The sequence below is a fragment of the Ipomoea triloba genome, chromosome 13, assembly GCF_003576645.1.
Source record: "Ipomoea triloba cultivar NCNSP0323 chromosome 13, ASM357664v1".
Classification (NCBI taxonomy): Eukaryota; Viridiplantae; Streptophyta; class Magnoliopsida; order Solanales; family Convolvulaceae; genus Ipomoea; species Ipomoea triloba.
The window spans coordinates 25321569-25338682 of record NC_044928.1 but is presented as its reverse complement, the minus strand read 5'-3'; the positions used below and the strand labels follow the sequence as shown (position 1 = coordinate 25338682).

The 17114-nt window shown below is 33.3% G+C and overlaps 1 protein-coding gene across 4 annotated transcripts; it reads left to right on the top strand.

The window, feature by feature from the left end:
* Positions 1-643: 643 nt before the first annotated feature.
* On the top strand, positions 644-4861 carry LOC116002137 (ethylene receptor 2-like). 4 transcript variants are annotated; one of them, XR_004094372.1, is made up of 4 exons: positions 644-1296; positions 1830-3577; positions 3679-4357; positions 4844-4861. XR_004094372.1 is itself a non-coding variant. In XM_031242178.1 (3 exons), the coding sequence occupies exons 1-3, from the start codon at positions 1248-1250 to the stop codon at positions 4228-4230; spliced, it is 2349 nt and encodes a 782-aa protein (XP_031098038.1). In that variant the 5' UTR covers positions 644-1247; the 3' UTR covers positions 4231-4705. The 4 variants fall into 4 exon arrangements, 2 of the variants coding, with proteins under 2 accessions (XP_031098038.1, XP_031098039.1); XR_004094371.1 differs by lacking the exon at positions 4844-4861 and adding an exon at positions 4444-4705; XM_031242178.1 differs by lacking the exon at positions 4844-4861 and having other exon boundaries at positions 3679-4705.
* Positions 4862-17114: the final 12253 nt, after the last annotated feature.

Sequence of the window (17114 nt, the reverse complement as noted above, 5' to 3'; positions counted from 1 at the left end):
AATCATCCTAACATTCGAATACACAAAACATGTCACAACTTATGTTTAAGTACTGCTAACATGAATACACAGAATCGTAGTCTACAATACACAAAATGCCTTCAAAGAATACACAGAATATGAAAACACTAAATACACAAACACATCACCCCTATATTTTCAAAAGAAAAAAAAAAGTACCACTAACATGAATACACAGAATTCTTGTCTATAATACACAGAATGACTTGAAGGAATACACATAATATTGATACAACTACACATGAATCATCCTCCTAACATTCGAATACACAAAACACGTCACAACCTATGTTTAAGTACGCCTAACATGACTACACAGAATCGTAGTCTACAATACACAGAATATAAACACAAATACACAGAACGGACAAAACAGAAAACATGATTTTCAAAAAAACAAACCATTAATTAAAATGACCAAAACAACGCCTGCATTGTGCACCCTGATCCACGATATAAATTGCCCTTCCCTTTGTCTCCCGAGTCCCAAACATGAGCTCGAGGACCCTTAATTTGGGTTCAATTCTTTTTCTTTTTTCAAAATAATAATAAAATAAAAGCTCCAAGCCTCCAACTACTATTCATGTCAGCCCGAAGTTGGAACTCTAACATCGTAAAATTTCGACACAGCACGCCATAGCCACATACCGTAACGAGGAATTTGCCCAATACAAGATACGATGAAAATCCATACGCTCAAAATACTACTCTCCGTAATACCCCAGTCCCAGACTCCATATAACTCCATCTGTCTTCTTCTTCATTCCATTGCAGATTTGCACCACTTTCCGCCCGCCCACACCTCCTTCTCTCTCTATATCTACACTCTCATGCTCCCTTCTTACAACCCATTTCTTCATCCTTACTGGGAAACTTCCATTGTTCAAAAGTTGTACACACACAACACAAATCTTGAAGAATCACAGAAGTTTCCTTCATAAAATTCTACTGGGGTGCAGTATATCTTAAACCCTTCATATAAATACAAAAAAGAAGTATGGTTTGTTAGGGAGGAGAGGTAAACGAAATCCTCTCTTGCCTTTCTTTGCGAGCTTACGAGCTTAATCGCCGGCTTTCCGGGTTAATTTGGAAGTGCAAAAGTCCCAAAACCCGGGAATAACCGGTTTGATTGCATCTGAGTCGCTGAGTTTTCTGGGATTTTTGGGGTTTATTTTCTTTGGGATTTCCCCTATATAAGAAACCAATGCAAGGGAGAAGCATTGGTGATGATGGAGTTCTGGGTTTTCATTGTCGACTGCGAGTTTGGTTTTCCAGGTAAAAAAAATTCGATCTTTCTTCCACATTTCAATATTTTAGCTGTATTTTACATTAAAATATGAAAAATAAACTATTGCTCCGTACTTTACTAAATGTTGGCTGCTTTTTGTGCTTTTTAAAATCTTTTTATATTCTTAAATCGTTTGTTTTTGTTATACATGTGAAAGCAACGATTTGGATTTTTTAACAAAAATAGTCTTCATTGCTGTTGATATATTTGGTGTATCAGACTCTTTTTTGGGTGCATAGTGTATCTGAGTTTTTTTATTACTATTATATAAATATTATATATTATATTTCATGTGTTTGATCAATTCAAATAGTTTAAATATGTAAATAATATAATTTTTTCATGAACCTGGACAGGTTAGTGAGCATGAATTGAGTGTTTGAAAGTTATGTTCTGTGAGTGTGTGATTGGGACAGGAAGGATGTTGTATCGAACTGTTCATTGACCTGGGTGCAGTTTATAATGGAGAGTAGTTATAGTCTATTTAGTTAATGGATTAAGTAATTTAGCATATTTCTAGGTATGATGTTGAAGTTGCTAGCATCAGGGCTGTTTATTTCGTCGTTCCTAATTGTGCTAGCAGCTGCTGATAATGGCGTTCGATGTAACTGTGATGATATTGAGGGAGTTTGGAGCATCGAGAGCATTTTGGAGTGCCAAAAAGTTAGCGACTTTTTGATTGCAGTGGCCTATTTTTCCATCCCGATTGAGCTTCTTTACTTTATTAGCTGCTCAAACATCCCGCTTAAGTTGGTGCTCTTTGAGTTTATTGCGTTCATCGTTCTATGTGGGATGACTCATCTGCTCAGTGGTTGGACTTACTACGGTCAGCATCCGTTTCAGCTAATGCTTGCCCTCACAGTGTTCAAAGTTCTCACGGCCATGGTCTCGTTTGCTACTGCTATAACGCTTATAACTTTCATCCCCTTGCTGCTGAAGGTGAAGGTGAGGGAAATAATGCTGAAGAAGAAGGCTCAGGATCTTGGTCGAGAAGTTGGAATGATAAAGAAGCAGAAAGAAGCAGGGTGGCATGTCCGGATGCTTACTCAAGAAATTCGCAAGTCACTTGATCGCCACACAATTCTGTATACAACACTGATTGAGCTATCCAAGACGTTGGATTTGTGTACTTGTGCGATTTGGATGCCTAATGAGGGAAAAACAGAAATGAATCTGACTCATGAGGTGAGGGGGAAGGACTTTTCGAATTTATACAACTACTCTATTCCAATCCTTGATCCGGATGTACAAGAAATCAAGAAGAGCGTTGAAGTGAAACTACTTGACCCTAAATCTGCACTTGCTGATGCTAGTAGTGGAGGGACAAGCGAGCCCGGAGGTGTGGCTGCAATAAGGATGCCGATGCTGAGGGTTGCTAACTTTAAAGGTGGAACCCCCGAGCTTGTGCCTGCATGTTATGCAATTCTGGTGTTGGTGATTCCCGCTGGGCAGGGGAGATGTTGGGGCAATCAAGAGATTGAAATATTAAAGGTTGTAGCTGATCAGGTTGCGGTGGCGATTTCCCATGCTGCAGTGCTCGAAGAGTCTCAGCATATGAGGGAGAAATTAGTGGAGCAAAATCGGTCACTACAACAAGCACAGAAGGATGCACTGAGGGCCAATCAGGCAAGAAATGGATTTCAAATGGTCATGAGCAATGGGATGAGAAGACCTATGCACTCGATTTCAGGCTTGCTCTCGATCTTGCACGATGAGAAATTAAACAGAGAGCAAAAACTCCTCGTAGATGCAATGTCAAAAACCAGCAACGTCCTCTCAAACTTAGTAAATGACGTGATGGATACTTCGACAAAGGACAACAGAAAATTCCCACTAGACTTCAGGTCCTTTCAGCTACACTCTATGATAAAAGAAGCTGCTTGCCTTATCAAGTGCCTTTGTGCTTTTAAGGGTAATGATTTTGCTGTTGAAGTTGACCGATCCCTTCCCAATCGTGTTATGGGTGACGAAAGAAGAGTTTTTCAGGTTATTCTTCATGTGGTCGGGAATCTCTTGAAGATCAGCGAAGGAGGGTGCCTTAAATTTCGCGTAGTACCTGAAAAAGCAAGCCAGGGAGGAAATGATTTCCGATGGAAGACCTGGAGATCAAACTCGTCTAGTGAAAATGTTTATATCAGGCTTGAAATCGGGATATGTAGTTATAAGTCTAGGACAGAAGGTGCAACATCGAACGTGTCCAGTCAGAAATATGGCAGTAGGGAGGTCGAGGATGGCTTAAGCTTCAGCCTGTGCAGAAAGCTAGTTAAGGTATGTTTGCCATTTTTAATTGCACTATACATTTAATCGGGACTAGTGATAACTAGTCATCATGTATTTAGATTCACTTTCACATATAAAACGTTATGCAGTTAATGCAAGGAGAGATATGGATGGTCCCAAATTCGAAGGGGTTTGATCAGAGCGTAGCAATTATTCTTCCATTTCAACTCAAGCCATCAATCGTTTTAGACATATCCGGGGAGTCCTCTAACCGAACAAATCCGTATTTTCTGTTTGAGGGACTCGAAGTCTTGTTAGCCGACTACGATGATCTGAATAGAGCAGTAACTTGCAGGCTGCTTGAGAAACTTGGATGCATCGTTTCCACAGTTTCGTCTGGATACGATTGTCTCGGTGCACTGGGCCATGGAGTATCCTCGTTTCAGGTAGTCCTTTTGGAGCTTAATTTACCCGATTTGGATGGCTTTGAATTAACCATGAGAATCCGGAAGTTTCAAAGCCATGGCTTCCCACTTATCATTGCTCTAACAGCAAGCAGCAATGAAGATGTGATTGGGAGATGCTTGCAAGTTGGAATGAATGGTATTATTCGTAAGCCAGTTCTTTTGCAAGGAATTGCGGACGAGCTTCAACGAGTCCTATACTCACAAACAGAATCATATCACCTCCAGAATGAATGATTCACTGGAGTGGTCCATTGCACGACCTGGAATGATGAAGGTCAAAATGGTATTTGGACCGCAAAACAGTCCCACTACCAAGAATCCAACACAGACATGCTGCATACCACCGCACAGGATCAAATCGGTATAGAATATGCACTTCCAAATTTTATTTTTTTCTTTTTTTTTGCTCTCGTGTCATAATCTTCAATCTTGATATTCAATTGGCAGTTCATTCTATGCGTCTTCATGCTTATAACCCGACTCCTTCTGTCTAGCGATCACTTAAGTATGTACAGTCAATGAATACATAACGAGGAACATCATAGCACACTACCGAGAAACTGTAAATTGCTCACTTGTTGATGTTAGGAGCCAGTTTTGTTTAACTTCTACCCAGTCTGAATATGCATTGTGTTATATACATGACTCTCTATACTTGTGATCTTCAGATTATATAATGTATACATACTTACACTACTCTTTAACTGTAGTTTTCTTGTGTTATCACATTATTATTGTTGGGCGGAGGCCTGTGAAGAGCCAAAGTCAGCATCCTGGCTCGCCTTCGCTATTGGCTATAACTTTTGGCGTAGTGGTAAATGTTTGATCCTAACAAGTGGTATCAGAGTCAGGTTATGGGTTCGAGTCATAGCAAGAGTAAAAACTGTGCAATTAAGGCTGGGGCTGGGACTACTACGCCAAACGTTATAACCAGTAGCAAAGGTGCACCTTTATTTCCTTATGAGGCAAGTGGTGGACTTGGCCCTTCACCCCTAGACCCCGCCATAACCTGAAATTCTCTTGTACCATCAGACTTTGATACTTTGAATTTTGCACTCGAATTGGTCATCTCAAGTTACATTAGTAAACTAGCGACTATGTTCATGCCCAACATGGTTTCTTCGACATTTCCCAACTCCATTGTTGATGGATCTTGTACTATGATGTTTTTGTGACATGTTATGTGATGCATTATCTGTATATTCTCTTGGTTGTATTTTGGTGATGATTTAGCAGTAGCTTTGCATGTGGGGGAGGAGCATGGCATGTTGTGTGGGTGTGGGTTCTGAGGAAGCCATCAGAAGTGGGGGAAATGTATGGAAGAAATATTTGTCAAAAATATTTTTGCTCTTGTGGTGTGTACTCTGGTAGACTTTGTGACAAATTTGAAAACCATGCATGAATTTGATCGAGTTGGTACGTCATATATGAAGTTTGTCGAATGTCACATTCAGTGATGGCAACTCACCACTTTTCTCACTAAAGTCATCTGTCAATTTTCTTCACATAGTGCCATCACACTTATTTTTTTCTTCCTATTGTTGAATTCGTCAAGAAATACTATTTTCCCTATTAAACTAAATAAAAAAAATTATAATTTTATCTTTCAGTTATACTCGTAGTACAAACTTAGTTTCTGAGTTATATTTATGATTATTTTTAACAGGAAATCCTATGTTGCTATTTTTGTATTTTTTTTGTTTAATTCACCATAAAATATCACATGAGGGAGTGAATCAGTGAATGTGTGAATAGTAAATGTAGGAGAGTGTTGCCAGGTCTATTTTAACTCTTGAGTTATACGTGAAGTGAAGATTTTAGTCCCTTGGAGATTATTTGAAAGGAGCTCTCTTAAGAGTGAAGTAAATGGTATTTTTTAACTCGACTAATCTTGATTGGGTGAGATAATATGTAGTATCCCAGTAGATAAAGCATATTGTGATATTTCATGAAACTATAATGGGATATTGACAGAACGAAGATGAAGCTAATTTTCAAACGTTTGCTAATTGCCAGACATTATTGTGAATAACATATGGTCAATCTTTGTCTAATTGTCTGTGTGGGTGGATTGGATGTTTGAGAAGCAGCTGCTGCTACATTTCCCCTTCGTGCGATATAACACTATATAATCCATTATTTATTTATTTATTCATTGGTGCATATAAAGCTATATTTAATTTATTTAATTATTCATCATATTGTTACTATATTAAATTCATCATCATATGCCAAGTAGTTTGTACATCAATGACATCTTTGTGACTTTTCTAAATGTAGGGATCGAGATTCTGATCCACATTCAACATGCAGAATTATAAATTCAGAGTTATGGATAACTTAAGTTTGTTCACTTGTAGTCTTTTGTTGATTAGGGTTATAAGGAGATGTTTACTTAATATACACCCTTTGAAAATTTTTTTTAACATGCAACTAACCTTTTAGGAAAAAAAAATCATCATACTAGTACATAATATAAGGCGGCAAATTTACAATTTTGTTTTTAAAAATTTTTTGAAGCATCAAAGTATCAAACTTTTTAGGTCAAAATACTTGTGAGGTATTGAGGTTCCTATACTATAGTGTTTTGTTCAATTTAGTTCTTACACATTTATTTTGTTCAATTTAGTCCTTATACTTTACATAGTGATACAATTAAGGACAATAGTTAACGGTGTTAATATTATCGTTAACTTAACTTATGTGGCACCGACATCATTACTGCCACATCATGCTATTTATATTCCAACTCTTATATAACTTTATAAAGGACTGCGTTCAAATGAAAACGCACCGCCCATGCAGACCAATCTCCGCGCGCCACGTGTCCAGATGTAGTTGCACCTAAGGTTATAACTAGGTGCTTTAGGTGCATGCATGAATGTTAACAAGGTAAATTACTTGCATTGTAAGTGAAAATAGGTGCACAAGTGCATGTAAAATGTATGAGTTAATTCCAGCAATGGTCCTCCGACTATGTTGATTTTCTAAAATTAGTCCTCGACTTTTAATTTGGACAATTTAGGTCTCTTGACTTCCAAATTTTTTCCAATGTTAGTCCTTTCGTCAAATTTTGGTTAAATTGAGGTCAAATGAAGGGGTAAAATTGTTCATTCATCTGTTTAGTGTATTATTACTCGTATTTCTCCTGTCCTATACGCTGTATATATGAATATAATCTCAGTCGAAGTCTCAATCGAAGCCATATAATCTCTGTCGATGTCTCTTCGATTGATATTATATTCATATATATAATGTATATGACAGGAGAAATACGAGTATACAAGTAAACGAACAATTTTACCAATTTATTTGACCTCAATTTAACCAAAATTTGACGAAAGGACTAACATTGGAAAAAATTTGAAAGTCAAGCGACCTAAATTGTCCAAATTAAAAGACGGGGACTAATTTTGGAAAATCAACATAGTCGGATGACCATTGCTGGAATTAACTCTAAAATGTATTACATGTGTAAGTAAACTGTACATTGAGCATCAATACTAAATGCACCTAACGTTATAACTAGTTGCACCTAATGGTATAATTAGTTGCATCTAGTTACACGAATGTTAACAAGGTAAATTACTTGCACTTGTAAGTGAAAATAAGTGCACTTGTAAGTGATTTTACTTACACTTTTTACTTGCAATTGTACACCAACAACTTGCACTTATAACACATTTACTTGCACCAAAGTTCGAGATATTTATGAAAATGCCATCGCGTCGTTTTTTTAAAATTACATTTGATTCGTTGATCTGGACACGTGGACGGCTGTGGATCGTTCTTATTTCTCTCCTGGGCACCCGTTCTCATTGGAGCGCGCCCCACTTTATAAATATTTAAAATTAATTATTTTTACCACCAATATATTAAATTAATATGTCCAAAACAAATCATTACAATCATGCTCCCAATGAGATTTGAACACTTGATGTCAACATGCTTGTAATTATTTATTTTGGACATAATAATGGTAAAAATAATATATTAATGGTAATATATTTGTGGTAAAAATAATATGAGTTGGAATATAAATATCATGATGTGGTAGCAATGACATCAGCTCCAAGTAGCTAAGTTAATAGTAGTATTAACACAGTTAACTATTCTCCTTAGGGTGTGTTTGGTAACCCGTAAAATGACTTCCGGAAAATGTTTTCCGAGTTTTCTGTGTTTGGCAACGTACGGAAAATGTGGTCAACGGAAAATAAAATCAATTCATTTTTCCGGAAAATGACTTACATAATTTTTTTCCGTAAGTCATTTTACGGAATCGCCAGAATAGCTATTTCGCATGTTTTTTACCAAAATCAAGCCATATCACCCATGACCATGGACCAAGGAGGTGGGGAAACCGCCGAAAACCTTTGCTACATTTTTTTTTAATTTTTTAATTTTGTATTTTTTTATAAATTCTATTTTTTATTAAATACCATTATTTTAATAATAACTATTATAATTTTTTATATTTTAAATAAAACAATTACAATGTTTAATTATACAATTCTATCTATTTTCTAGAAAATGAACCAAACACACAAAGACAGTTTTTCATAATACATCCAAACACTGGAAATGAAACTGTTTTTCGGAAAATGACTCATTTTCCAGAAAATATTTTTCAGAAGTCATTTTCTTGCTTTCCAAACGGACCCTTAATTGCATAACTTTTTATAGTACATGGACTAAATTGAACAAAATAAATGTACAAAGACTAAATTAAATAAAACACTATAGTACATACTACAGAGAGCTCAAAGTTACTTTGACTAACCCAATGGGGTAGCTCAAGTGGCAAGTGAACTCTCTTTGTGGGGAAGAATTTTGGGAGAACTCGGGCCAGCTCCCGGAACGAACACGAGTGGACCCGGACCGTTAAACGAACGGAGAAAAACGCGGTGGATTAAAAAAAATGTTACTTCTACTAACTTTTAATATGTGATTGCAAATTTGCAATGATGATTACACCAAGAAGAGACCCATTCCTGGCTAATGTCATTATATTTTGGGAATAATTTATTGCTATATTTTAATAGAAACGTGTCTCACACCATCCATAAATGTGAAGAAAGTTTGCAATAATAAGATGTCACATTCGAAGCCTAAGTTTGTTTATAGGCGAGGGGTTATGAATCTTAGTACATATCACTTCAATAATGTGAGTACATGGGTCATATCGCGTAGCTAACAATGTACCATCATTAATTAGCTCGCGCCATGTATACCAATAAAAAAAAAAGGGTGATCTATATAATATAATTATGACAAGATATATAGATAGAGACCCAATATTTAGTGATATAAATTTGTAATTGTAAGTGAAAAGAAATTTATTGACAAGATAATTTTTGCGTATAACAATTAGCGGCCGTGGACCCTAGTTCAAAAATGTTACATTATTATTTCATTTCTTTTTCTTGTTGTACAAATAAAGTTAAATGTATAAAAAAATATAGAGCAAATTGTCATTTTAGTCCATTGACTATAGGGGTCCTCTTAATTGCAATTCACGACTTTTAAAAGTGTTAATTGCATACCCTGACTATTCAATTTTTGTCAATTTTGGTCACTTCGGCCAAATCTCACCGGAATTTCCTAAACCTTAAAATAACGAGGACATTTTAGTCATTTCACACCCTATTTCTTCTTCTCCGGTGAGCTACCCATTTTTTCCGGCGAGCAACTTGGTCAACCATGTTTTCCGGTGGTCTTGGGTTTGGACCATTTCTTCTTCTGCTCAATCTTCTTGTGTCTAGCGTCGTTTTCGTACTTGATCTCATTCTCCAACTTCACTTCTTGCTTAATGGAATACGTGAGGTCTCCTTTTTGGACTTCACCCACCCCGCGTAGTCGCTCGTCCTCTCCATGACAACCTTGGAGGACCCATCCAGTCCTCTGAACTCAATAGAAAGCTCTAGCTCGAACTTTGGGGCGTCCGTGTTGGTGACTCCTGCCTCGATTTTCTACGTGCTGTGTTCTAAGCACAGGTGCAGATTCCTGCCTACAAGCCAATACGCGATGGAATTCGCTATTCTGAACCCTATTTTGTGCGGCTTTCCGTCGAGCAGTAGGGCGAGGAATGGCGTCAAATCGATTTCGTAAGATGGAACGTCGAAAGCCCCAATTGAGACCACCGAAAAACATGGTTGACCAAGTTGCTCGCCGAAAAAATGGGTAGCTCACCGGAGAAGAAGAAATAGGGTGTGAAATGACTAAAATGTCCTCGTTATTTTAAGGTTTAGGAAATTCCTGCAATATTTGGCCGTCAATTTGGCCGGAGTGACCAAAATTGACAAAAATTGAATAGTTAGGGTATGCAATTAACACTTTTAAAAGTCGTGGACCGCAATTAAGAGATCCCCTATAATTAGTGGACCAAAATGACAATTTGTTCAAAAATATATTACTAAAAAGCTTTAATTGATATCTTTTAAATAATAATCACATTTAATTTTTTTTTAAAATAAATCTATAGGTACATAAATTTGATTCATAAAAGTCAATACTAAGTACATAAATTTATTACTGTAATTATATAATTCACTATTGTAAGTACACTATGAGTACATAGATTCACTAGTGTAGATACCATTTTTATATATACATTTAGTATTAGTATTATTTCTATATACCTTTTTTTTTTAATGTACCTATAGTATTATTTTTTATGTATTTGTTTCAATGATATAATTTGCCAACATTTAGTATCTCACTATTGTGAGATTTGGATTTGGTTTTTGTACTATTGAGTTTTGTTGAATTTAGTTATGTACCTTAAAATTCAATACAATTGGAGACAATAATTAATGCTCTTAATATGACTATTAATTTTGCTAACATGACATTGATATCGATCACTGCCACATCAACCTGTTTAATGATGTGACATCAACCTATTTATATTGTATTTTATTAATATTTAAAAGTAATTAATTATATTAACTTATCAAAACAATAATTGCAGTAATGAGGTGAATAAACGGTCGGTCGGTTACATAATTGACCGAAAAATTGAAAAATCAACAGTGATTTTTATCTCCATAATCGATCAAAACTGACCAAAAATAATACTATAACCGAGCGAAAAATCAACTGTCGATTTCAGTCGGTAACCGAAAAATTAAAATTTCACAAACTATTCAACAATTAATACTTATAGATATTATATATTTTTATTATTTTATTTAAAATATAAAAATATATAAACTAATAATATTTATTAGAAATTAGAAATTAGAAATAATTTTTTTTTTACAAAAAAAAAAAAAAAAAAAAAAACGTCGCATGAAGCCATTTTCCGGAAAAATGAGCTCATTTTCCGTGGTCAACAGAAAATGTTTTCCGTTGACCACAATTTCCGGATGTTGCCAAACACCAAAAGTCTGAAAAATGATTTCCGGAAATCACTTTCCGGGTTACCAAACACACCCTAAATACAAAATTAAAGTATATGAACTAAATTGAATAAACAAAACTCAATAATACAGAGACCTCAAACCTCATTGATACTTTAATTTGGTCCAAAAATGGAAATGATTTTTATGAAATTAATTGTCGCGGTCATCATATGTATATAATTATGATAAGATAATCCACTTGGGCGTGGACTACATACAATTTATAGTGTACAAGACTGGATCACTTGAATTGAAGCAAAAGTTAAGTGCAAAGGGAGGTGTATGTGTATATATATATAATCTTGAAAGTTTGCAGTCTTTTCACAGGGAAGTGTTGCATGAAAACTTACCAATCTCCATAATAAAAGAACCAAAACAGGGCTGCATACCTTGAATCCTACTTCAACTTGTAAATATATATTTCTCTTTCTTTCTTTTCTTTTCTTTTCTTTTCTTTTCTTTTCTGCAAAGCATATCATTATTTTTCTTGAAGAAGTCATAATACCACTTCAACTGTAATGTCTTAGCCGTACAGGACAAGGGGGTCGGTCTGGGTCACCAAATTTAATTTAATAAAATCATTTTTTCATCCATTCTTTACTTTTAGTAGTTGAACTGTTGAAGTATATATGTACCAACTTTACCTAGTTGTCAATGCAGAACATTGAATCCTAGGCTGCTGAATAGGTAATTATCATCAAGATTTTTTGTGGTTATAATAAGAGGATTAAAGCTTTGTTAATGGTTATATTATTGAGGGCTAATCTGCATTATTATAATTGCTGATAAGCTATTGGTGCAGACAAATTAGCATAGTGATGCATTATTCTTGACAAGCTATTAGTGCACAAGCTTTTAAAATGTCAGACTATCAATCGATGAATTGGATCTTACTATATGAATTTCTAATTTTACTTCATGTGATGTATAAAAGGTAATGTGTGACACTTTTTTATTTGAATAATATACTACGGTGTATTTGTTTTTCTAATTTTACATTCTACTTCTAACATGACAACATATTATTGCATATTGGTAGTATAATGAGTAACTCACTTTACTAATTACTAGTATTTTCACCCGTGCGTTGCACGGAATGAATTTGTTAAAATATTTTAAGAAATATTTGAATTGATATACAATTATATAAATTATAACATCGAATATGAGTATGAATAAGTGTATAAATGCAATTATAGTATGAGTCTTCCTTGCATGCAACAAATATCACAAAAATTCAGTGTTCTAAAATAAGTGTATAAATGCAATAGGTAGATAATTTACATTATTGCATCATATTCATTAATTTAATTACTTGTCGGTTAGTTATTGCAAGATCTTGAGGTACACTTATATTTTGATATTCAGTAAGTATAACTATATTAGAGAAAAAATTTACATGAGAGTAATGGGATAATCAGTTGAGTAATTGTTAGTTGACCGTAGAGCGTTGTGTTGGAGGAAGAAGATGATATATAGTGAAGATGATATTGCCCTTCACTATATATCATCTTCTTCCTTCAACACGTTGTTATTCTCTAGACAAATAACTATTGGAAAAAAATTAGCATAAAATGGCATTTTACTGGCAATATTGTGGTACAAATATATGTGGGGTCCACTTTCGATTTGGGTTGGGTCAAAGTGGATTTGTGTTCTTCGTAGTTAGACGAAAAGATTGATATATTGTACGCTCAAAACTGATAATGGGTGAATGAGAAATTGGTTCTCAAAGTTGACCCATTTGAGTTAGAAAAATATAGAAAAAAACCTTTCAAGTAACTTTTGTCCCACATTGATTTGAGAAGTGGTTTACACCACTACTTATACAAGAGTTTTTCTAAGGCTTATTGAATTGTATAGCATAGAGGCTCTCTCTCGCACGCAAGGAGGGAGGGGGTGCAAATGAAATCCCAAAATGAACTTAAAAAGGCTTAACTCGTGCACCAACACCTGCATGCACGAATGTCGTTCAGAAAATTGGTTGGCCTTGCGGGTTGAATTATGCCAAATTTTCATATTTTGTACAATATTAAGCACCATACCATAATACAAGTTAAAACTGAGAATATTGTTTTTATTAATAGTATAGATTGCATTGCAGAGAAATATATATACTGAATTATTAGTTTACAATTGTATTAGGGATAGGAATTGTATTACCATATTTTACAATATTACGCAAACCATAATATTATAGGTCTGTTTTGGGCGGGAAGTTAAAACTGAGGATATTGTTTTTATTAATAGTATAGATTGCATTGCAGAGAAATATATATACTGAATTATTACCATTAGTAATTCTAGTCTAGAATTGTATTACGAATAGGAACGTAGGGAAGAATATATTTTATTAGGAATTCTATTTTAATTTACAATTGTATTAGGGATAGGAACTGTATTACCATATTTTATAATATTACGCAAACCATAATATTATAGGTCTATTTTGGGCGGGAAGTTAAAACTGAGGATATTGTTTTTATTAATAGTATAGATTTTCAGTAATGATACCATATTTTTTACTCTTTGTTGACATTAAATACCTTAATTACTTCAGAAAAAATTGATCGTATTTTTTTTTTAAATTCCTTTCATTTTATGAACATATACTACATTGTAACAGAGTCAATAGTATTCAAAAAAAAAAAGGTTCCTTTCATTTTCTTCTTTTAACTAAAATCAATAAATGCAAGAAATTTTTATTTTTTGAAAATACATTTATTATTTTTCATGGCCCTGTTTTTTTTTTTTTTTGAATTATGAGAAAAACTCGTAATCACTATTGAATGATGTGTACTGAGTAAACTAATTCTTGCATAATGGCACAACTCATAAATACTACCTGAAACCACACTCTAGGGACTAACACGGGCGACTGTTGAACAGTTATCGGTTACTTTTGAACTAGGATATTATTTCATTGTTAGATAATAAACTAGAAGAAGCCCAAATATGATAGAGAGAAAACTAAAGCAAACCAAAAACCAACTGGCCCAAAACACAAATATTTTTTTTAATAAGGGTTTAGGTCTTGCAGAATGGAGCAGACTCGGCCCAACTCATCATTGAGAAGATTTTCATGAAATACTAAAATACTTCAAGATCTTCTCATATAAAAATTAAAATTCTATTGTTTTGAATTCGATTTTGATTTTATAAGCATGAGTCTCAACTTAAACTCTCAAACTATATATAGCTTTTATATTATTGACGAGTTAAACGCGAAGATATAAATACCGTCTAGGATGAATGAACGAATAACCAAATGGATGTATTTGATACTACCATAGTCATACCCACCACTTTTAATAATGAGTTCTACTATATGTACTCCCAAATCTTACTACCTCATATTTATTCTCTTATGTAACGGACACTGATGATAGGCTATTTTTTTCATATGGGTCTCTATAAATGTTTCTGCATCAAAATTTTAAGTGTAAGAGTAAAAGTTGAGAGTAGAGAATGAGAGTACATATAGTATTTTCCTTTAATAATAGTTTAATTGACTAAATATATCACATCAAAATACCCTTCAAATTAAAATTCAACTGCTCAAATTAAACCATGTTGGCATGTTTCACATGCTAGAGTTTTTGACTCATTTACAGTACTCCCTTATACTTAGACCTACTGTGATATAGATTGACTTCCAAAAATTTGGTGGTAATGTGTATATCATGACAAAAACATGTTCCGTTCTTGTTTCAAAAAGAGATAGAAAGAGATGTAAAGTAATAAAAAAAAAAAAAAAGTTAAACTAAATTCATGTTTTCTTTGTGAAATTAAGGGGTGTTTCCACATCTTTTAAAGACTATTATACATTTTAAAAGTTTTAAAATTATTCAATTCAAACTTTTAAAAGTGGTTAAAAGTTTGTTAGTATTCGACTATTCGCTTCATATTTAAAAAAAAATTATGTGATATTTAATTCATATTTTAAAATAATGTTTAAATGTCTAGATTCTTTTATCTCAAATATAAGTAGTTGAAAACCAATGAAATTTATCTCACAAACTAAACCTTTTAAACCTTTTCTATGTCTAAATTCTACAAAAAAAAAATTAGATTAATACCCGATTTGGTCTCTTGATTATGTGAATTTCACCGGTTTGGTCATCTACTTTCAATTTTAATCAATAAAATCCTTGACTTTGCAACTTTTTACTAAAGTTAGTCCTCTGTTTAATATTTCGTTAGTTGATGTGAAGATTGGGGGTAAGATAGTAATTTCCTTAGCATTCTTCCTTCCCCTCTCCCCCCGAGCAGCTCTACATTAATGGTTGACTTAGGATCTGGAGGATGATTCTCCTTCATCTTAGCTTCATAATTATAATTTTTCTTGTAGTTTTATATTGCTTAGTGAAAAATGAGATTTTTCTTGAATTTATAATACATTGTTTTTCTGCCAATCAAATTTGATTAATTTTTTTTTCAATAATATATATAATCAGTATATTATATATATATATATATATATATATATATATATATATATATATATATATATATATATATATTATTTAAAAAAACTTTGAAAGAAAATTATAAATAATAAGTATAATAGAAGTCAATATAATGACAATTTGTGATAGTGTATTTAATTTAAGGTTTTAATGACTTTTATAAAAAAATTTAAAGTTTAAAAGTTAACAAATGTTTATAAATATTTGTGATATAAGATTTTTATGGACTCCTACAAAATTTATAAAAATTTGAAAAAAATCTTTAAGAGTCATTTAAAATTTAAAGTTCGTTTATCATTTTAAAAGTTTGTAAAAATTTATAAAAGTATTGATTGAATACACTCCTAATTATCATTTTAATTTCAAATTATTATAGTATTTCATTTTTAATAATAATGTTGAATTATTAATTTGGTCAAGAGTAATTTTTTGAAAGTATAATGAGGATTATTCCCGGCCTTCTTATGTATGCTAAACCACTAATACATATTCCATTAATTATATTAATTAGTGGTGTAGGTTTCATTAATGGGAGCTTAGTGGAATCACATAGAATTGCTACAAAAAGTTATGTGGCAGTGAGCTATGGGGCTATGGCCGAGTCTACGCACTTAATTTGTATGAAAAGGAAAATAGCCTAAGAATGGAAAAAGCAATACTCAATTTGTTCTTATTGGCCCTCTTTTCCTTGAAAGGGGTATCATTATATTAGTGGTGGGAAAACACTTAGTAATTATTGGGGCTAATAGGCCCCATCCACAGACTTTTAGCTATGGAATGTTTGGGATTGAGTTGCTAATCATATTTTATTTACGTTAATTAGCCTCTTCACGTGAAGAGGGTCCCACATGTTTCATTAGTTTTTTACTAAATTAAATTAATTACTGTCTGTTGAGCGCCATTGCAAAATGCCAAAATGTCATGTCTTGTAAGTTTATACGGTGTTTGGACAAACGATTGATAGGTTGATATCTGATTAGTTTAGTTAGTAGTTGATGGATAATTGGCTTTAACTGATTATATTAGTTGGTATAAAAAATTTATACTAATAGCTATATTACATATTTATATCTTATACCTTTTTAAAATCTATTTATCTTCTAGACTTTTAATTCACCCTATCAAAACGGATGGTCAGATCAATGCCTCTTCTTTGAGAATAAGTGAATTTAAACTTAAATGTTTGACTTTGAGAGTTAATCTCTAAAAAAAAAAAAAAAAAAAAAAAAAAAAAAAAAAAAAAAAA